The 22,252-nt window shown below is 37.7% G+C and overlaps 1 protein-coding gene across 6 annotated transcripts in view; it reads left to right on the forward strand.

Moving 5' to 3' along the window:
• The window catches only part of SLC16A9 (solute carrier family 16 member 9), a 52,041-nt gene extending 30,000 nt beyond the window's left edge, over nt 1–22,041 (forward strand). For 5 of the 6 annotated variants that reach the window (XM_055308897.1, XM_055308900.1, XM_055308899.1 and 2 more), the window contains 4 exons: nt 3,329–3,472; nt 15,577–15,672; nt 18,617–19,534; nt 19,938–22,041. In XM_055308897.1, the coding sequence (XP_055164872.1) occupies nt 3,329–3,472; nt 15,577–15,672; nt 18,617–19,534; nt 19,938–20,116 (1,337 nt within the window). In that variant the 3' untranslated portion in view covers nt 20,117–22,041. The remainder of the gene's footprint in view (nt 1–3,328; nt 3,473–15,576; nt 15,673–18,616; nt 19,535–19,937) is intronic. The other variant, XM_055308902.1, reaches the window with a different exon arrangement.
• The last annotated feature ends 211 nt before the right edge of the window (nt 22,042–22,252 follow it).

A 22,252-nucleotide genomic window follows, 5' to 3' on the forward strand; every position in this document is an offset into this window, starting at 1 on the left:
TACATTTTCATCTGCCATCAATTCACAGAACTACTTAAACTGTAAGATATTAACAAAAGTATATTGGCATTCTTTACTAGTATTTTGATTTTTAGGAAGTAATTAAGATGCCAAATGAAATACTTCTCAGTTGGGAAAAATGCTAAGCTGACTTTGGCTTTACCCTTGTCATTGATTGGCTATGGATTCTTAGTCAAATTACAGGGTCATTCTGAATTCCAGTTTTATCATTTTAAAAATGAAGTGTTTGGACTCTTTTCAAGGCCTCTTTTAGCTCTAAAAATCTGCTTTAAATCTGGTGGAAGGGGAGGAGGGCGGGGGGTGGGGGTGAATGGGTGACGGGCACGGAGGGGGACACTTGACGGGATGAGCACTGGGTGTTATTCTGTATGTTGGTAAATTGAACACCAATAAAAATTAATTTATTAAAAAAAAATCTCTGACATCAAGATTTTTTTCTCTAAGTAAGCAGCAGATGGCAGTATGAAAGTAGATAATTTTTTTTTAATTTATTTATTTATGATAGTCACAGAGAGAGAGAGAGAGAGGCAGAGACACAGGCAGAGGGAGAAGCAGGCTCCATGCACCGGGAGCCCGACGTGGGACTCGATCCCGGGTCTCCAGGATCGCGCCCTGAGCCAAAGGCAGGCGCCAAACCGCTGCGCCACCCAGGGATCCCAGATAATTTTTTTAAAAAGAGCTCTCAATTTACTGTTTTTATCAAACAATTTCTGCTCATTTTTCCCCTAAGCTTAATTTTTTTCTCAAAGAGTCATATATTAGCTCAAAATGATTTATGAACTTATCCCATAATTGATAATGGTTATGTACTTACTAGCATGTAATAGTTCTAGTGTAAGTGTACATGCTATGAAAATTATTACCCTTCATCTACATCCCTAGTTTCCCATACTTTGCGTCTCCTTGTGGAGTTATCATGCATTAAGGAGCATACATTTAAAGTCCTTTTTTGGGGTTGGAACTTGAAACTCTTCAGGTATGCCAGCAATTATCTCTGTGTTTTAATTCCATTGTGCTTGTTAAATTTGTTGACACCAAGTCTCGATGTCAGTGCAGTTTGGTAAACAACACAGAAGGGTCATGCTTTTATGATGCTTTATGAAATTTGACCATTAAAATCAGTTCTATTTTTGAAGTGTCTAAGTATTTCTCATTGGTTATATAGACAGCTCAACTACTGGATAATAAGTTTGGTCTTTCAAGTGGATTTTCCTTTTAAAACACTGGCACAAAATATTCCCCTTTGTTTATCATATAAATATATCAGTCTGCTTTTCTATACCAGCTCACATAGAAGGCCTGAAATGTCAGGGGCCAGTTCATGACCAGGGAGAAATGTGGGAGAGCTGTACATGTGGAGAGAGCTATGTGCTATCTCAGTGGTCATATCCTGTTCTTAAGTATGCACTTGAGAGATTCTCTGGTATTGGCAGGAATGTTGGACTTGGAGTGGTCAGATCCTGGCTCTATCACTTACTAACAATGAAACTCATTTCTCTGAGGTTACTAAATGAAAGATATATACAGAAAAGTGTGCATTTCATGAGTATAGCTTGATGAATTTTTTACAAACCAAGTTACACCTGTGATAAGCGCAGTCACATCAAGAAACAGAACATTGGTAGTACCCCGGAAGGTGGGCTGTGCTCTCTTCTGGTTATAACTCCCTAGCCATTATCAAATATGACTATTATCTTGACTTCTAATCATAGATTATTTTTTCCTGTTTTTGTACTTTTTATAATTGCAATTATGCAACGTATACTTTCTTGTGTTGAGCATCTTTCACCCAACATACATTTATGAGATATTTCTATATGTGTATCTATAAATCATTCGTTCTCATTGCCATGTAATAGTCCGTTGTATGACTATACCAGAATTCACTTATACATTCTATTGCTGATGGACATCTGGGTTTTTAGGCTACTGTGAATAGTTCTGCTGTGAACATTTATGTACTTCTGAAACAGGTATTTCTATTGAGTGTGTACATAGGAGCAGAATTTCTGGGCTATACAATGTGCTATGTTCAGCTTTAGGAGACAATATGAGAGTTCTGATTGCTTCATATCCTTATAATACTATCGTCTGCCTTTTGTCATCCTGGTGATTGTGCTTTTTAAAAATTGGGGATGGTAATTTGTACCTGAAAGGTTGTTGGCAACTTAATTAAGGTGTATTTCTCCTTGCATTCAAAGTCTGGGCTCTTTCTTCTGCCATGGGCTTGGATAACCTCTCTGAGCTTCAGTTTCCTTCCATGTAAATGAGACTAATGGGCTGAATAATCCTTAATGTCCTTTCATTTCTGATACGCTCAGCTCTGTAGCTGTAGGTGTCTTTTAGGTATCCTGCTATTGGGAAAGAATTTCACTATCACTTAAATCCCATTACTTGAGTAGTTGCCCACTTACCCATAGAACAGATCCAGGTAGTGTCACTGTTACCTGTCATTCGATGGTGTACTTCCTCCCACAAGTTCCAGGTCACACATAGAATGTAGAACCATGGTACTGACTGACTCATACCCAAATGGGTAGGATGCTTTTCCATTTGACCTCACCTGCCAGAATAGTCTCTAGGGAGTAAATAACCACCACCACCCCCATCTCTCTACAGGGTCACAATTGGTTGTATTCAGTCAGTCATCAAGCTTATTTTCTCATCAATTATATGATCACCCTTTTGCGGGTAGGAAAAATGCATGGAACGTGCAGGAGGCAAAAATCCTCAGCATAGTATGATGGTTAAGGAGTCAGACTGCCTGTGTTTTTACTTCTTCCCCTGTTACTACTCTGGTGGCTGCTGCTGCCATTCTCATCACTGAAGAGCTGGCGTTGATTGGGGACTTCCTCGTGTCAGGCCTTGTGATCAGTCTGACACCTGTGCTCTCTTTTGTCTTTGCTGTAACGCTGTGCGGTGGTACTTTTATTACAATCTTCAGATGTGGAAACTGAGGCACAGAGATCAAAAAAGTTGCCTGAGATTGAATCGCCAGCAAGTAGCAGAGCTCCAAATTTGAGTAAGGTCTGACTCCAGAATGCCCATTTCTTAACTATGTGGCCTTACCATCAGGAAACTCTAATTTCCTTATCAAAAAATGAGGTTAACAGTAGTATCCACCTACCAGGGCTGCAGTGAGATAAAAATGAAATGTGATTGTTTATGGGAAGTATCTCACAGAGTGTCTGGAATATGGTAAATACACAGTAGATGCTTATTGTTAGTGGTGTTGTATGGTGGAAAAAACCATTTTAAATTTATGATGGGATTGTCAAATAAGTGAAGGTTTCATTTATTATTTTAGGTCCTGTCTGCAGCCTCTGTGTCTCGTCTTTTGGAGCAAGACCTGTGACAATCTTCAGTGGCTTCATGGTAGCTGGAGGCTTGATGTTGAGCAGTTTTGCTCCCAATCTGTACTTTCTGTTTTTTTCCTATGGCATTGTTGTCGGTAAGAAAGCTGGTCACTATAATTTTTCTAAGCTTCAGAGTTAAACATCATTTTATCAATGTCAGGTTTATTATTCCATTAATATAAGGCATGAAAATGATCAAAAATAATTTACTTTCAATCACCAAATCACTGAAAGCTACTGCCTTAGTAACATGTCTGCTCAGTGAGTCAAAATGTTTGAAAAGATAAACATGTTTTATCAATGCATATTATGTTCTCTTGCGAGGCACAAGATTTTTCATTTCAGCACTGGTTTCTAAAGCACAAAAAAGGAAAAAAGAGAGGGGGGAGCGTGAGCTTGACAGCACTTCCCACTGACTTAGGAAATGGTCACTGTCACATTTGCCAGTTAAGCAGGGCTCTGCTGAGCTGTTTGTATTCTAAACATCCTGTCCTTCCAGGGTGCACAACTCAAAGTTACAGCAGAAATAAAAAGTAGATGTTAAAACACATCATTATTATTGTTTTTAAAAGATAAGGCACAAGTGAAGAAAAACTGAGTGGTGGGGATAATTGATGATGATCCTGGTTACAGGAGAGGGTCCGGAGCCTGAGAGCACTGACAGTTTTGGTGCAAATGCCTTTGTGATGTATTTTACTAATTGTTTTTTTTAATATTTTATTTATTTATTAGAGAGAGAGAGAGAGAGAGAGAGAGAGAGAGAGAGAGAGAACAAGCAGGGGGAGCAGGAGGAGGAGAGGGAGAAGCAGGCAACCCGCTAAGCAAGGAGCCTGATGTGGGGCTCCATCCCAGGACCCCCAGATCATGACCTGAGCGTACCGTAGACGCTTAACCAACTGAGCTACCAAGGCGCCCCTATATTATACTAATTGTATTCAATGTTCAGCATCATCAGACTATTCCTAGAGGCTGTTGGTAGGGAACTTGAAAAAGATGATTCCAGCAGTCAACGTTTTTCCTAGTATTTGAAGGAACCTAATTTTGTTGACTAGTAATATTCCTTTTTTTACTTGGGACTGTTTCCCAAATAAACATAATAGAATAGCAGCTAATATGCACTGAGTACTCCCTGTGTGCTTGGCTCTGTGCTGAATGCTTTATCTGACCTCAGTTAATCTTCACAAGAACCCAAATTACAGAGAGGGAAAGGGAAGCTCAGAGAAATTACTAACTGAAGATATATAACTAGGATATTTGGTGTTGAATCCATTCAGTCTGACACCAGATCCTGACCCCATTCACATTTTTGTAACTATTTTTGTGCTTTTTGAACACTTAAAGTCTATTTTAAATTTAACTACATACTCTAATATTGCTGAGATCTGAATCTAAATAAGCAAGTCCCATGTTCGTTCTTTGAGAGCATGCAATATATTTTTGGTATTTTATATTCCCTATAGTTAATACAGTTTTGGACTGTGGGTAAAAATACATTAATCTCTTGCGTAAAATTTGAGAGTATCCATTGAATAATCATTTTGCATTGTTGTCTAAAGCCATTAAAATAAAAAGGTAGATATCTGTGTTTATGCATGACTATTGTATTATTCCTTTTAGGACAAATCCCTTTTTACATAGAAAATTGAATTATTATGTCATTGATATGATTTGAGCATTTTCCCCAAACTCTGGACTACACATTTAAAATTTCATGGGATTTTCCTCCTTCACATGGTTTCAAGGTTAATCTAGGCATACAAAGTTGTTACCAACTTAGAAATTGATGTAGTGAGTGATACCATAGCATGCATTACTTATAGATTTTAAGAGTTAAAAATTGGCTTGCAATATATAAGAGTTACATACATTTGATTGTGTTGGAAGGCTATCTAATAATATACAGAAAGAAAAAGACAATATTAACTAACTCCCATAACTAAATTTTAATTTCTGTAGCAATGGAGGGAGCAACGTGAAGTTATTTGGCTTATGTTGTTGAAACCTTTTGAGAACTAACTGTGCCCTTCCACCTCCATGAATCTATGATTATCAATTAATTAAATGAGATCTGAGATTGGTCTTGATTGACACTTTTGGCTGCTGGTAGTATTATAGGACTTCCACTTGGCTTTCCCCACTATGTTAACTCTTACTCCATTGGCCAAGGAACAATGTAGGAGGTTATACCCACCATTATGAATGTGTGAGCCAATGAAATATTAGGAATTTGGCTGGGTCCATGGACTCGGTGAATCCATTGTGAGCCAGAAGTGGGCCATGATCCTATATATTACCTGGCCCCCACATGACCACACTCTAAGGGAAGGCCATGTAAATACTTCAGGCCCCGAGTTAACATTGCCAGCTCATGTCCTGTGTCCAACAATGCTCAAAGGGTATCCCACTTTCCCTGGTGCACAATTACCTAAATAAATGGCCATAGTTATCTTTGGGGAAGTATTTAGGGTACTGTTATCTATACTTGTCATAGCATTTGTTGCCATGTCCTTCCTCCTTGAATCCCAGTCTGTCCTTCACTTAATGTTTCTGGGTCAGGAACAGACTCAGGTCTGAAGACTCTGATTTGACAATAAGTTCTTCTTTATATATATATATCTTCTTTATATATATATATATATATATATATAATTGAAATTCGATTTGTGAGAATAGGTTCTTAATCCCTGCAACTAAGAAGCAATTGTAAGCTTGTGGAGAGATTGCTGGCCTTAGGGTCAGGAGATGGAGATTTTGTGAACCTCAGCAAGCTTGATGACAAATGGCTCCCCCTTCATCTGTGAAGGCACATTGGGAAACCCACCTCACAAGGTTTTGTGAGGACTAAATAAAGTCAGGTGAAATATAAATAAAAATAAAACAAATAAAAGAACTGAGTTGGATTTCAGTTAATAAAAAATCACTCCCCCTGGTAATTATTGAGGCCCTGTGAGCTACTCCTAGCCAGAGATAATTAATACTTATTACTGTGGTAGATGTCTTTCTCTCTCTCTCTCTCTCTTCTTTCTTTCTTTCTTTCTTTCTTTCTTTCTTTCTTTCTTTCTTTCTTTTTCTTCTTTCTTCTTTCTTTTTCAGTAGGTACATAGTCCAGGGCTCATTGAATATTTTGGGGATAAATAAATGAGGTGATAGTGAACAATGATTCTTACATTCTATCGCAATTTAGAATATCCAGTTGAAAAGGAAGTGACAGGAAATTATTATGGCCTAAACTCATTTTCCTTTTTGTATTGAGTTTCTTAGAAAAAACAAGAAAGGTTCATTCTAGTGATAATATTCATTAAGCACCAATTCTGTGCAGAATTTTATACTAAGCATTTTCATTGCTAGAATGAACTAGATGGTCTCTTACGAGCAACAATATGGGAGGGAAGGAGCAAGCGCCAAGAGGCAGGCTCTGGGGTCTAACCATCTGGGTTAACCCGATCTTATTCACTTGCCAGCTGTGTGCCTCCAGACAAGTTACCTAACTTCTCTTTTCTCATTTTTTAAAACAGAATGTAATAATGACATCCACCTTCAGGTTTTGTGAATTGAAGATGTAAGGCAACAACAAATACTAGCTAGCATAACCATTATTATCAGTTTTGTGACCTTGGAAAATTATTGAATCTCTCTGAGCTTCTATTTTTATTTTTATCAAAAGACTTCACAGAGCTATTATGCCTATTTGTAAAATATTGTATACACAGAGACACAAGAGGTGTTTCATACATCCTCTCCCCTTCAATTCCTTTCTGACCACTTAGTTCAAGACCACAGCAGCAATGTTTTGCTACTAAGGAAGCTTTGTTGAATCAATATTGACATAATAGATTAAGGAGATAGATAAAGAAATTAAAGCATTTTAGTATGTTTAATTATAATACACAATATCAAAAAGGATACTAAATTGTACTAAAGAGTATAATTCTGTTTTGCCACTTAGTTGATGTTTTAAAAAGTATCATCATGAAAATATGATGTTATCTCGTTTAGTTTTTCTATCTAACATAAAATGGCAGTTTCCCCTTTGTCAATTGACTGTAAGCCACACTGCCAAACATGGTAATTCAGGCTTCTATTTTTTCAATTACTTTACTGAATCAGGAAAAAGAAAGTGGGGTGCAGGATGGGGGTAGGGGTGGAAAATATGTGCTGAATGAGTTGCTCAGGCATCTCTCCAGTTATTTGTTTTTGCTTTTCTGAAAAGCACAACTCAAAATCAATGTCTTCCATTCTGTTTTCTTCTGAGTATATTGTTATTTAGTTACCTGGTTAGTGTTTTCTTACTGTTCCTTCTTGGTTTTTGGAAAAATTCAATTTTTGCTTCCTTAATTTTCATGATAATATCTGCTTGTAGACTGAATCTGCACAGCTTCTTGAGATTGGGGAGGGTAAGAAAACACCATGTTTACAGAGAGTCTGATTCTCTTACTCAATTATGGCAAATGAGATAAAGGTCATTTCCTCACGTTCATTTTAGCAGTTAGAGTTTTATAAGCCTTTTGTTTAGTTTAGTTTTTAATGGTTATATCATTAAAGATAGTCTTTTTTTCTCTCATGGATGTTCAATTGTAATAAGGAACTATGATTTTCTAATTAGCCTAAGGCTATTAGTGATATAATGCTATAATACTCAGGTGAAAAGTGAAAACATGTCAAAACAATGGTTATTTTTTAGTACTTATTATATTCTAGGCACAGATACTAAATATTTTATATTTTTTATGTCTTTTAATCTTTACAGCTATTTTGTGAGATTGTTTTAAAGATAAAGAAACTAAAATTAGAGAGTTTCAGTAACCTCTAGAGTCCCCAGAGTCACCCAGCCAGTAAGAGATGGAGCTGGGATTTGAATCCAAGCTTGCCTTATTTCCAGACCTTAACTAGTCAGTGTCATGTTCAGAGTACTCATGAACATGACACTGTTTGAGCTACAAAAGTCAGAGCCAGTTTATTAAAAAACCTAGCCAGTCACTTGCATTTTTAAGCTTTCCAGGCAGATGTTTGAAGCTAGCAGCATAAAAGTACCTGCATTTAGGGACGCCTGGTTGGCTCAGCAGTTGAGCGTCTGCCGTTGGCACAGGACATGATCCCGGAGTCGTGGGATCAAATCCTGCATTGGGCTCCCTGCATGGAGCCTGCTTCTCCCTCTGCCTGTGTCTTTGCCCGCCCCCCCACCCCCGTGTCTTTCATGAATAAATAAAATCTTAAAAAAAAAGTACCCGCATTTAGATACACTAAGCTTATTTATCTTTCGTGGTGCCCTAAGTTACCTTCCCACAATTTCATTTCTGGAAGTAGATATTTCTGGAACACCACATGCAATTGCCTATCCTAACCTTTGGTCAGGATAGTAAATCATCTTGTCTCAACTATTCTAAGAGGTGGCTCAAATACTTGCTTTGAAACACACAGTATAGGAATTCTCTCAAACGACCAAGAGACAGGTCCCTCCACTACAGTGACCACTGTCCTGGTTTGCCCAGGACTGATGGGTTTTCCAGGATATGAGACTTCTAGTAGCCAAACCGGGAATGTCCAGGGCACTGCCTCTTCTCCCCTACCCCACACAGTGTCTGGATTCTGTAGCTCACTCATATTGTTTTTTAAGATTGCCATGTTAAAATGCACGGTTACTAAAATGTTTTCTTTTCATAAAATTAATAATTCAGGGAGAAGTTTTCATATGTAAATGTAGGGGCTTGATAGATATCTATTCAGTTACACACAAAAATATGTATATGATGAAAGGATATTAAAAAAATTTGTAGGCATTTTCAAAAATACGTACATGATTTCAAATGTTTTATTGCTTGTCTTCCTAAAATAGACCAGACTTTCACTTTGCATGCTTTTATTCATATGCTAGTTCTTTAGAGATGCCTGCTTTATTTATTTCAAATTAGAAGCATTTTATCATATCAGTGTTTTACCCCAGTTATATTTTCTCCTCATAAGCTTATCAGTTTAATTGATTAGGTTTTTTTTTTTTTTAGTTTATAGATAAAAATTGAGAAAAGTGGGAAAATGAAGGAATTTAGTGTGATTTGCCCAAAACATCATCCTATAATGCATGGAGGTTGTAAATTAGTTGTATCTTATTTTCAAACCATATAATTCTAATTGTCTTTCTAATGATGCTATCCTAGTAAATTAATTACTATGAAAGAAAAAAATTCTTTAATATTTTTTAAGCTAAGATTGAGTTTCTGGCTAAAGTAAAAAGTAAAAAAAAATCATTGAAGCAGGGAGCATATATAAAGATACTATTTAAAAAGTATATACACACATACATACATATATTTTGTGTTTGTTATATGTATAGAGATAGAGACAGGAAGAGAAAAATGCAAGAACTCAAATGAGATTTATGGGAAAAGGTAATAGATTAACTTCTGTGGGAAGGTTCATCCAACAAACTTTTAAAAACACTTAACTCTGTGCCAGGCTCAGACCTGGAACCAGGGTACTTGGATGAATAAAACACAGCCTGCCCTCAAACAGTTCATTGTCTAGTTGGGGGAATAAACTTGTAAATTTGCAACTTGTAACACAGGAAAATAAGTGCAATAATAAAATGAAACCAACATTCCGTGCTGGTGTAATATGTACCTGTGGGGGAGAGGGGTGCTGAAGCCGGCTTCAAGCCGAAGTTTATGCTTGAGCTGGGTCTGGAAAGACAGGTAGGATGTGGTCAGGTGGGCATGGGGTTGGAAAAGAAGTGAGGGGGTAGAAGGAGGTCTCTGAAGGAGCTCAAATGCTCAGAAGTGTGATACACTGTGGATAAGAGTATTTGTTGAAGGACTGCAGAAGTCATGTGGGGAGGTGCAAATACATCAAAGCATGGTATGCACCAGAGGCAAGATGACAAAATGTTTTTATGTGGACTTTACTGCAGGAATGTGATGGAATGAGAATTGTTGGACAACAGCTTAGAAGATAGATTGATGGAAAAGGAAGAAAAAGGAAGATAAATTGGTGGGAAAAGTACTGGAGGCTTGAGACAGTGATCAGGAAGCCAGAATTCAGCTCAGAAAAGATGAGATGAGTGGAGGCAGTGGTGGTGCCGAGACACAGGGAGGTTGAGATAATTTAGGGTGTGATAAAGAGCTTCCCTCTGGTTTGATGGGAGGAGATGAGAGAAAAGAGGCCTCTGAAGTGGTGGTCTTGCCTGGAGCTGAGTGAAATGGAATGTAAGGTGTGGAAAGGAAATGTCAGAACATGAAAATACATTTAGTTTTTACCTATTTAAGTAAAGGGAAACAATAATATTTTACTAATGTTTGTGCTTTGAATTGTTATTAATACAGGTTTTCAGTTTAAAAATTATACTGCATGGGACGCCTGGGTGGCTCAGGGGTTGAGCATCTGCCTTTGGCTCAGGGCGTGATCCTGGAGTCCCAGGATCGAGTCCCACGTTGGGCTCCCTGCATGGAGCCTGCTTCTCCCTCTGCCTGTGTCTCTGCCTCTCTCTCATCTCTCATGAATAAATAAATAAAACATCTTAAAAAAATAAAATAAATAAAAATTATACTGCAGGCTGATGCTCAAAATGATTTTTCACTGAATAGGAGTCTGATCAAAAATGACTGGAGACCAAGGGATGCTTTAAAACAGTGGCTTCCAAACTTCATAGTCTTGGGACCCTTCACACTCCCTTTACGTAGGACCCCAAGGAGCTTTTGAATATATGGATTATACTTATAGATATTTATTCTGTTGAAATTAACTATATTAAAAGCTGAGAAATTTGAAAATATTTGTTTAGTAATTCATTTAAAGATAATAAACAAACCTAGTACACATTAAAATAAATAATGTACTTATTATGAAAATAACTCTATTTTCCAAAGGAAAAACAGAAGTTAGTGAAGAGAGCTGCATTATTTTACAGTTTTGCAAATCTCTTCAATGTTTGGCTTCTTAGAAGACTTCTGGATTCTCATATTGGCTCTGTACACAGTCATTGCAATCTGTTTTTTGATTGAAGTGTGTGAAGTAAATCTCATCACACACGAAGATGTAGTAGGGATTAGTTTTTAATAGCCTTTTCAGGTAATTATAGATATTGTTCTTTGATGCTGTACCAAAACTTGATGAGTGATGACTTTCCAAAGCTGATTGTAATATGGAACCTGATGTCATGTCAATATACTTTTCATATTCTGTTATGTTAAACCCACTTATTTATTCTGTTCTTTCTTTCTTTCTTTTTCTTTCTTTCTTTTCTTTCTTTTTCTTCCTTCCTTCTTTCCTTCCTTCCTTCCTTCCTTCCTTCCTTCCTTCCTTCCTTCCTTCCTTCCTTTTGTTCTTTCTTTTGTTCTTTCTTCCTTAAATACTTAACTTTTATTTTTTCAAATTTTTACTTAAATTGTAGTTAGTTCACATTTGGCACAATATTGATTTCTGGAGTAGAATTCAGTGATTCATCACTTACCTACAACACCCAGTGCTCATCACATGCCCTCCTTAATACATATCACTTAGGTAACCCATCCCCCATCTACCTCCCTCCGTCAATCCTCAGTTTGTTCTCTATAGTTAAGAGTCTCTTAGGGCTTGTTTTCCCAATCTCCATTTTTTCTTTTCCCCCTTCCCATATGTTCATTTGTTTTCTTTCTTAAATTCCACATATGAGTGAGATCATATGGTATCTGTCCTTCTCTGACTGACTTATTTTACTTTGTATAATACTCTCTAGCTCCGTCTACATGTTGCAAATGGCACATTCTGCACTTTGGATTGTCATTCAAGCCTGATTGTGTACTATCGTGAACTGGTTATTTGAAAAATATTGGTTCACTGAGTTATGACAGAACTTATAAAAGTCGACAAATTTCATTATACAACATCAAAAATCACTTTGGTTACTATCAGCAACAGACTCATCAGAAAATCTTTATGTGTTGGGAAGTTGTCCAAATTCATGGTCATGGATACAAGTTTCCTAAAATTCTATTTTTTTTTTCTGGAATGTTTGGATTTTATCATTGGTAACAATTACTGCCAGTTGTCACCCTTAGTTTGTTTTCAAAAAATTTTTTGCCACATACCCAAGTCTAAGTAACCATAGTTTATCTGTCAGATATTCTTTCGAATACAAACAGGGTTACATGGGAGAAGAGAGGCTGTTTGAGCTGGCTACTAAAACAATTGTTTAAGGGCTTTTCCTTTTAACAATTGTTGTCATCCAAAGGAAGCATTTTTTAGAAATTTTCTTCATTTTTAATGTGAGTATATGGCTATGCAGCATATTTTGATACCAAAGTTTGGTACCAAAACCTTGATTTGTGCCAGGGCCCTTGTGGTTTTACTCACCGTCTCTTTTGCTCGGTCAGTGTAAATGCAAACACAGTGAAAGAGATGGCCAGTAATACTAACAAAAGCAGAGATCATGTTAGTATTACAGTAGTCCCCACTTATCCATGGGAGATACGGCCCACGATCAACAATGAATGTCTGACCACGTGAATAGTAATAAACCCTATGTTTTCTCCTATACGTATACACCTATGATAAAGTTTAATTTATAAATAAGGTAGAGTAAGAGATTAACAATAATAGCTAATAATAAAATAAAACAATTATAACAATATGCTGTAATAAAAGTTAGGTGAAGTGGTATCTTTCTCAAAATACCTTATTGTACTGTACTCACCCTTCTTGTGATGACGTGAGATGACAAAATGCCTGTGTGATGAGAGGAAGTGAGGTGAATGGTGTAGGCACTGTGACATAGCATTTGGCTACCACTGACCTTCTGACCACATGTCAGGAGGATCATCTGCTTGTGGGAATGGTTGACTGCAGGTAACTGAAATCATGGAAAGCAAAACTGTGGATAACAGGAGACTAATGTCATAACTAGGAGACCAGTTATGAAACTAGTTTGACTTTATGCACTCCAGAAAATATCTTGGAGATTCTAGGGATCCTCTTTAATAACTTCCAGTTTAAGGTTGGCCTGATACGATGTAGGAAGGCATCATGCTACCTTTTTGAAAAGCTTAAGAAGAAAGCATTTCAAATTTCTGCTACATTTAAAAATAGTGAAATAACCTTAACTGAAATCCATGGCCTTTAAATAATTTTTTAAAATGTCTTTTTTTGGGTCTCAGGCTAAAGTTTAAAATTTGCTGTTTCAACTTTTCTGACATTGACATTTAGCGATCAGAAATGCCTTTTTTCCCCCTTGTCTCTAATGCCTGACATTTGACAGAGCCCTGACAAATAAATCACAAAAAAGTAAATTCATTCCCCCTCCCAAGGCTTCCTGAAGTATAGTCTCAGTTAAGGGTGACATTTTTTTGGTTTCGAAATTGATTGTTTAGAAACAGTTTTATTTCATATCTTGAAGTGTCCTATATATATGTAGTAACTATATAATCAATGCAACTCATGTTTTAGTTGATGAGATATTTTTTTCCCTTAAATCATATAAGAAGGGCACTTTATTCTAAAAGGTTTCCTTGAAAGTGTAATTGTTTTAGTCTATCTTATTTAAGAAGACTTTTTATGGAATCACAGATGATCCTCTGAGTCTTAGATTGTTTAAAATTGTTAATTTCCTAAAACTTGCAGTATATTTGTGAAGCCCATGTATTCTTTCTTTTTTTTTTTTTTAAGATTTTATTTATTTATTCATGAGAGCCACACAGAGAGAGAGGCAGAGACACAGGCAGAGGGAAAAGCAGGCTCCATGCAGGAGCCATACGTGGGACTCAATCCCAGGAATCCAGGATCAGGCCCTGGGCCCAAGGCAGCGCTAAACCGCTGAGCCACCTGGGCTGCCCTGTAAAGAGATTTTTAAACTAAATTAAAGATGTTTTGCTCCTAAATGGGGTAGCTAAGCCACCCAGGGATCCCCCCATGTATTCTTTCTAATCATAGTTTATGTATTAATTAAAAGTAATGAAAATGATCTTATTTCATTTAATGGGCCATGGTTAAATCTGGTTTTTAAACTATGGCTTATGTGTTGTTTATAGAATGATCCTCAAGAGCAGATGCTGTTTCAGAAGAAAGGCAAAAAGTCATGAGTTAAGAGCCAGAGGAAAATTTTATGAAAAACAAACTGTGTTTATCAGGTGCTATATAGAGAAGAAAAGATTAAGCTAATAAACAAATGGCTTAGAGAAATCTGGAGATGAATATTGCCCTTGGGTCTCAAGAAAGGAAAATTTAGTAAGGTATTTTTTTAATTATAAAAGAATCTCAAATCTACAGAAAAATAGAGAGGCATAGAGCAAACAACTGTACACTTCACTTAAATAGTTGCTAATATTTTATTGTATTTGCTTTTTTTGTTTTTTGGGTTTTTTTGTAAAGATTTTTTTTTAAGATTTTATTTATTTATTCATGAGAGACACACAAAGAGAGAGACAGGCAGAGACATAGGCAGAGGGAGAAGCAGGCTCCATGCAGGGAGCCCGATGTGGGACTCGATCCTGGGTCTCCAGGATCAGCCCTGGGCTGAAGGCAGCGCTAAACTGCTGAGCCACCTGGGCTGCCCTGTAAAGATATGTTTAAACTAGGTTAAAGACCTTTTGCTGCTAAATGGGATAGTTTTTTATCTGTGAAAGAAAAAAAAAAACCTTATGAATATATATTTTGCTGTGATGGGATGATCTGTGAAGCCCAGAGGACCTGAGGGGGCGCCTTTGTTTTGTAGACTGGGGTGTACAAACTATAAGCTCTCACAAAATAGCTTGGAAGGGTGAAGGGAACTTGCTCAGATTGTTTAGAGCAGTTTGAGGAGGAAGGACACTGAGCTGAGGGCAAGGACGTGGAACAGAGATAGAATGGGCACATATGATTAAATTTTACTATTTGGTGACTTAACCATTTTCTCTATCTGCCCTTAATGTCTTGATTTAAATTTTATAGTATTCATTCATGCTTCAGAAATTGGACTTTTTTTTTACTTGAGCCCAACCTTAGGAAGGGTGTGGAGTGAGAACTGAGTCTACCCAAACATGTTCATTGTTGCTGTACAACTGACATTAAAGGATCTGGGAATTCGTACTCTAAAGAGTTTTAGCCAGTCAGTAACAGAATGACCTATTGGAGATACCTAATTATTCTTTTTTCTCTTCTTCTTCTTCTTCTTCTTCTTCTTCTTCTTCTTCTTCTTCTTCTTCTTTGCATTGAAGTAACATTGTCTGTCTTAATTTATGTAATGTCTTCTTATGTTTAGGACTCGGATGTGGTTTACTATACACGGCAACAGTGACCATTACGTGCCAGTATTTTGACAGCCACCGAGGCCTTGCCCTTGGCCTGATTTCAACAGGTACTTTTCAAAATAAGTTAGCATTGTTACTATCCAGCCTTCTAATTAAAATAAAAAAGTTACCAAACAGAGATACGTCTAAAACAACCACTTCCCGGCTGCCACTTAGGTAGCACAATTTTTTTACTCTAGGCTAAGAAGGAAATTTTATTTTCCACTGTAAATAAGGGTATAGCTTCCAGAAAATCTTAAGATACATATACAAAAAATCTGGGGCATTTAATGGCCAATATAATAAAGGAACGAAAAGCTTATAGGCCTAGTCAATTGAGAGTCACAAGCTGGTGAGAGCTTGACTCAAAGAAGCAGAGTGGACTATGTAAGTCACCTTCTCTTTGAAAGGTGTAGAAGAAATGCCAGGAAAATGGAGCTGCGGGCACTGTCAAGAAGCCTGATGCTGACTTCTCGTTGTCTCCATTTACTGCACAGGGTACAATTTTTCTAGAGTACTGATTTATGAATGCATCTCACTGGCCGTGTGCATATCCAAATGTCAGGCTGTTTACTCTTGTTCTTCCCTTAATAATCAAGAGATGATCACTGGTGGGAAATGTAAATATAAAAGCCTTCTGGACTTTCTCCACTGTTTTATTTTTATTTTATTATTTTTTTTCCTCCACTGTTTTTAAAGTGGGGTTGCACTTTTCAGATGGATTTTTTTCCTAAACAGTTTAGGGAACTTATCAAAATTTTCTGCAGCCAATATCTTATGAGTTTGCTTAGGAGACAGAATTGCCAAGTTTAATAAAAGTTGTACGTTTATATATGTAACTCACTTGTTAATAAGCATGTATTCCTGGGAGGTCAGACTTCCAGATAACTGAATAAGTTCAATGATCTTTCTGGCAACAGAATCCACACTAATGTTTTATTCCTGAGACCAACCCAGTGGCGACAAAGTGATTCCAGATTGAATTAAATGGAGCAGGATATTTACCAAAGGTAGTTGAAGGAAGCATTGCCAGGTGCGAAATGTGAATCATGGTCTGAGAGGAGACAGGGCCAGAGTCTGAGGACACAGTGAGTTTGAAGCAGAACTGGGAGATGAAATAGCAAAAGCAGAAGACAGAGAATCCAAAGCAGTTGGGATATAATTCAAAGAACCTTCCAGGATCTCCTGCATATGTGGGAGGGAGCGGAAGGGTAGGCATGAGCTTGAAGGACAATAGGTCTTACCTGCACTGTATTTTGTCTTTTTTTTTTTAAGATTTTATTTATTTATTCATGAGAGACACAGAGAGAAAGAGAGGCAGAGACACAGGCAGAGGGAGAAGCAGGCTCCATGCAGGGAGCTCGACATGGGACTTGATCCCAGGTCTCCAAGGATCACACCTCAGGCTGCAGGCGGCACTAAATCGCTGTGCCACCGGGCCGCCCATGTATTTTGTTTTTTAAAGATTTTATTCATTTATTCATGAGAGACACACAGAGAGGCAGAGACACAGAGAGAGAAGTAGGCTCCTCACAGGGAGCCTGATGTGGGACTTGATCCTGGACCCTGGGATCATGCCCTGAGCCAAAGGCAGATGCTCAACCACTGAGCCACCGAGGCATCCCTGCACTGTATTTTTGTGCAGGCATTGTAGTGTAACCACAAGCACAGACCCTGGAGCCAGACCACTAGTTTTGAATCCACTAGGATTCAAAACCGGTCAAAGCCAGACCGGTTTTGAATCCTGCCTGTATCACTCACTTGCTCTCTGGTGACAGACAAGTTATCTAACTGTTCTGTTAAGTGAACTGTTGAGTTAAGCCTCAGTTGTCTGAACCGTAAAACGGGGATGATAATAGTACTCATCACATCAGGTTATTGGGAATATTAAAGCAGCATATGTGTAAGGCACATACCAAGGGCTCTAAAAGCAGAGAGTATTATAATTATGACCTAAGTCTCCCCTAATGTCCAAATTTATGTGTGCTGAAGATGCCAGAAATTGTATGCTGTATGCTTGCACTGAGTCTAGAAAGGAGGGCATAAGGACCTCGCATGGCACACTGAAGTAAAAATGGATCGACTGCACAGTTAAGATTTGGAAGAATTAATGAGTTTTTAGTTTCAACTCACAGGGGGCTAAGGGAGACAAAATTAAGGAGAACCATAGATCTGCTTCGTCTTTTTGGTCTATGGTAACAGAGTACCATAGACTAGGTGGCTAATCTACAACAGAAATTTATTTCTCAGTTCTGGAAGCTGGAAATCCCACATTGAGATGCTAGTGTGTTGGATTCTGTGATAGACCTCTTCCAGGTTGTATATTACCATATTCTTGCTGTTTTCTCACATGGTGGAAGGGGAGGGAACCTCTCAGGGTCTCTTGGATATGGGTGCTACTCCCACTCATGAGTGCTTCATGGACTCATGACCTAATCACCTCCCAAAGGCCTCACTTCCTAATACCATCAAATTGGGGGTTAAGATTTCAACATATGAATGGGGGGGGGGCACAGACGTCTGACCTATAGCATCCACCATTGGTGAAAGATGACAAGCAAAACAAAACTCAAAGGAGAATTTTTTAAAAATTGAAAAGAAACCAAAAATAAAAATATGTGAAATATTGTGACCGCACTGAAAAAAGGAACATGGGCATGAAACAAAGGTTTTGGGGAAGTGATCTTTTTCCCTGGTGAAGAAGGGTTGGTAACTAATGTCTGCAGGCCAGATCTGGTCTACTGCTTGTTTTTGGAGAGCTCCTTAGCTAAGAATGATTTTTACATTTTTATATAGTTAATTTAAAAAATGAAAATAAGGATATTTCAAAGCCTATGAAAATTATGTGAAATTAAAATTTCAATGTCCATAGACAAAGGTTTATTGGAATATAACTATGCTCCTTGGCTTAAAAATCTTTACAATTCTTCTGTGGCCTATATTAATAATGGTTATTATGAGAGTCCCAAATTATAAGAGGTTAAGATTAAACAGCTCCCATTTCCTTTTTAGGTTCAAGTGTTGGACTTTTTATATATGCTGCTCTGCAGAGGTTACTGATTGAGTTCTATGGGCTGGATGGATGCCTGCTGATTGTGGGTGCCTTAGCTTTAAATATATTAGCCTGTGGCAGCCTGATGAGACCCCTCGAATCTTCTAATTGCCCTTTGCCTGAAAAAACAGCTCTGGAAAGTATACCAGATCAATACTCCATTTACAGTGAAAAAGAAAAGGACCTGGAGGAAAACACAAACATTCTTGGAAAGAGCTACAGTGCCGAGGAAACATGCAAGAGCATCTTAGCCAGTGGTGGCCGGAAACAGGAGAGTCTGCTTCATAAAAACCCAACAACAATGGCACATGCAAAAGAGGCTGAAACGTACAAAAAAAAAGTTGCAGAACAGACATATTTTTGCAAACAGCTTGCCAAGAGGAAGTGGCAATTATATAAAAACTACTGTGGAGAAACTGTGGCTCTTTTTAAAAACAAAGTATTTTCAGCGCTCTTCATTGCAATCTTTCTTTTTGACATCGGAGGATTCCCACCTTCGTTACTTATGGAAGATGTGGCAAGAAGTTCAAATGTGAAAGAAGAAGAGCTTATTATGCCTCTTATTTCCATTATTGGCATTATGACAGCAGTTGGTAAACTCCTTTTAGGAATACTGGCTGACTTCAAGTGGATTAATACCTTATATCTTTATGTAGCTACCTTAATAATCATGGGCCTGGCCTTGTGTGCAATTCCATTTGCCAAAAGTTATGTCACATTGGCAATACTTTCTGGGATTCTAGGGTTTCTGACTGGTAATTGGTCCATCTTCCCATATGTGACCACAAAGACTGTGGGAATTGAAAAATTAGCCCATGCTTATGGGATATTAATGTTCTTTGCTGGACTTGGAAATAGCCTTGGACCACCAATTGTTGGTAAGATATTTCTTAAAGCCAACCTATTTTACTGTTTTTTGTAACATCTCTGGATATAGAAATCCAGATTGAATAGTGGCACATATTAGCACAAAATAAATCTGCAAAGATGTCTCATGGTAATGATTTATTCACAATCACTTTGATATAGTTGAGAAGGCCAGTATAGTTGCTCCAGGACTTGTGTTCATTTTTTTATTTGAGAGAAACTCAAAATGCCTGTTTATCCTTGTCCAAATTATTTGGGAGGTTCTCCTCTGCTAACTCCCAGTAGTCAGCTGTAGAGTGCATGGGGTAATATATATCCTAATCCTTACTGTCTCTAAGATTGAGGAAATTAGTGAATGGGCTTCCTCTTCATCCTATTTATATCAAATTCACTTTTTTCTTACTCTCTTTTCAGGTTGGTTTTATGACTGGGCCCAGACATACGACACTGCGTTTTATTTCAGTGGCTTCTGCGTCCTGCTGGGAGGCTTCATCCTGTTGCTGGCCGCCTTGCCCTCCTGGGACACATGCAACAAGCTGCTGCCTAAGCCAGCTCCAACAACCTTTCTGTACAAAGTTTCCTCTAATGTTTAGAGGAATATTGGAAGGCACTACAGACTGTTTTCTCATAGCAAAATTTCACTGTGGCTGATTCTGAATGAATTTTTTTTTAACAAATCCTATTCTCTATGTACTGTATATATGGCTTCTATCTCCTGTATATATATTTTTCCCTTTTTTCTTTTTTCAAGAAGTGGGACTATTCTGTTTTACTATTACTCCTGAGTTCTTGATGTTGTAAAAATTTTGGCCCACCTCGGAAGGCTATCTCTGTATAAAGAGATATAATTTCTCTGTAGGATCCGTTAGTTCCACTGCAAGGCACCCAGAGGGGGCTCTTCTATTTTAAGCCTGATGCAGGCAGCATGATGAGATACATATGAAGGCTGCTATGGGCCTAAATCCGTCTCTTCTCTATAGTAGACCTGCTAGTATGTGAAAACATTTACAAAAATGGCATTACGAATTCCAGTGGAGCAAGCCGATCTTTCTTTTTCAAAGCTATTTTAAATTACAGTCATTAGTTTTCACTATTTGGTTTTATTTACCTTGAGGCAGCACCCCATGTTTGGACCCACTGAGTTTAAATTGTTTCAGTTCCTAAGGTGTTTGCTGAGAGAGAGGCAGTCTCCAAGCAGGAGCACTCACCACAGCCTTGCTTCATGATTGGCTGCCATAACCATGCTCACTTTTCTGTCAGCATCCACTCAACTGATGTTTCTCAGAAAGTGCTGATTTTACCTGTTTCCAAATTGGAAATGTGTAAACCATTCCGTTCTGGCAAATGGGAAACATCCATCTGCTTTGGGCACAGTGGGGATGAGTCACAAATCCTTGCATTACTTCTCAACAAAGCGTTTATTTGCCACTATCAGATTTTACCACTATTAAATTTTAATTCAAGGGCAGAACTAAAATGTGTGTGTGTGTGTGTGTGTGTGTGTGTGTGTGTGTGTGTGTGTACTCCAAGTCTGTATGAGACATAGAAAGAGAATAAGGAATGGCAATAAGAAACTGATACCCTGATCCAACTTTATTCAATCTGAAGAAAAACTTTTTTGGAAGAAAATCAATGTTTAATAAATGGACATTTTTCTAAAGAAATATTTTTTTAACTTTGCTATATGTTGGCATCTTCTGGATCCTTTAAAAAAATATAGTTGCCTGAGTACTACTCATAGAGATTTTAATTCTATAGGTCTAGGCTGTGGGCCAAGCAACAGTATTTTTAGTGAACTCTTGAAGGAATTTTAACAGCACAGCCAGGTGGAGAATGGTAGTTATAAGACTGGCAATGGGAAAACAATCATTCTCTTAAATACTAACAAAAAAGCAGTTTATTGAGGTGAGGGGGGTTTTATAAATAGCCAACTGTGGTTCTTTAAATAGGACGCACTGTTCTTATTGTGCCAAAATTGTCTTTTCATTTCTTTTGAAATATGTAAGATTTTATACTTCTATGTTGCCTTTCTTGGAAGGCGTCTGAAGCACTTTATAAGCATGAAGGCCCACCACACCTCAGTGAGGTAGGTAGATAGTGCTTTTCTATGCAGTAAACCCGGAGTGTGGGGCGATTTCACAACTGAGTTAACCCTACTCAATAATGCAATAATGGGACTCCAAAGTGCCTTGGACTTCTACACCATACTCAGACTTCTGGAAAGTTTTCTGTACCTCATTCTTTAGTGACTGTCAAGGTTAAGAAATAAAAGAAGTGACATTTTTAAAAAGTTAAACTAAATATTTTTGTGTTGAAAGTTCCTTTGTGCCAACATTATATTCAGGACATCCTATAACCTGAAAAATTAGTTTAACTTTCATGACATCCCCACATTCATCAATGTTGATAATTGTCCAAATGCATCTTCACTTTGTCTACTAATGTCATCCAGTGTGTGCATTTTCCCTAGGGAATGAATTTTTCATTACAATAAAATATTTCTTTGGTTTGTTTTGCATTGGTTTGGTTGCTTTTTTCTCTTCTTAGCCGTCCTCCCCCTGCATTGCAGCGACATTTCATTTGAATGTAAAAAAATTAATTATCACATGTTCACTCCAGGCCCAGAATTTGGTGAGTGGACCTCAGCTTATTCAAGTCGATCTGCTATATTATTTTGACCGCTGCCTTCCAAGAAGCTGTCATGATATGGGCAACATATATAAGTAACT

The sequence above is a fragment of the Nyctereutes procyonoides genome, unplaced genomic scaffold, assembly GCF_905146905.1.
Source record: "Nyctereutes procyonoides isolate TBG_1078 unplaced genomic scaffold, NYPRO_anot_genome, whole genome shotgun sequence".
NCBI lineage: Eukaryota > Metazoa > Chordata > Mammalia > Carnivora > Canidae > Nyctereutes > Nyctereutes procyonoides.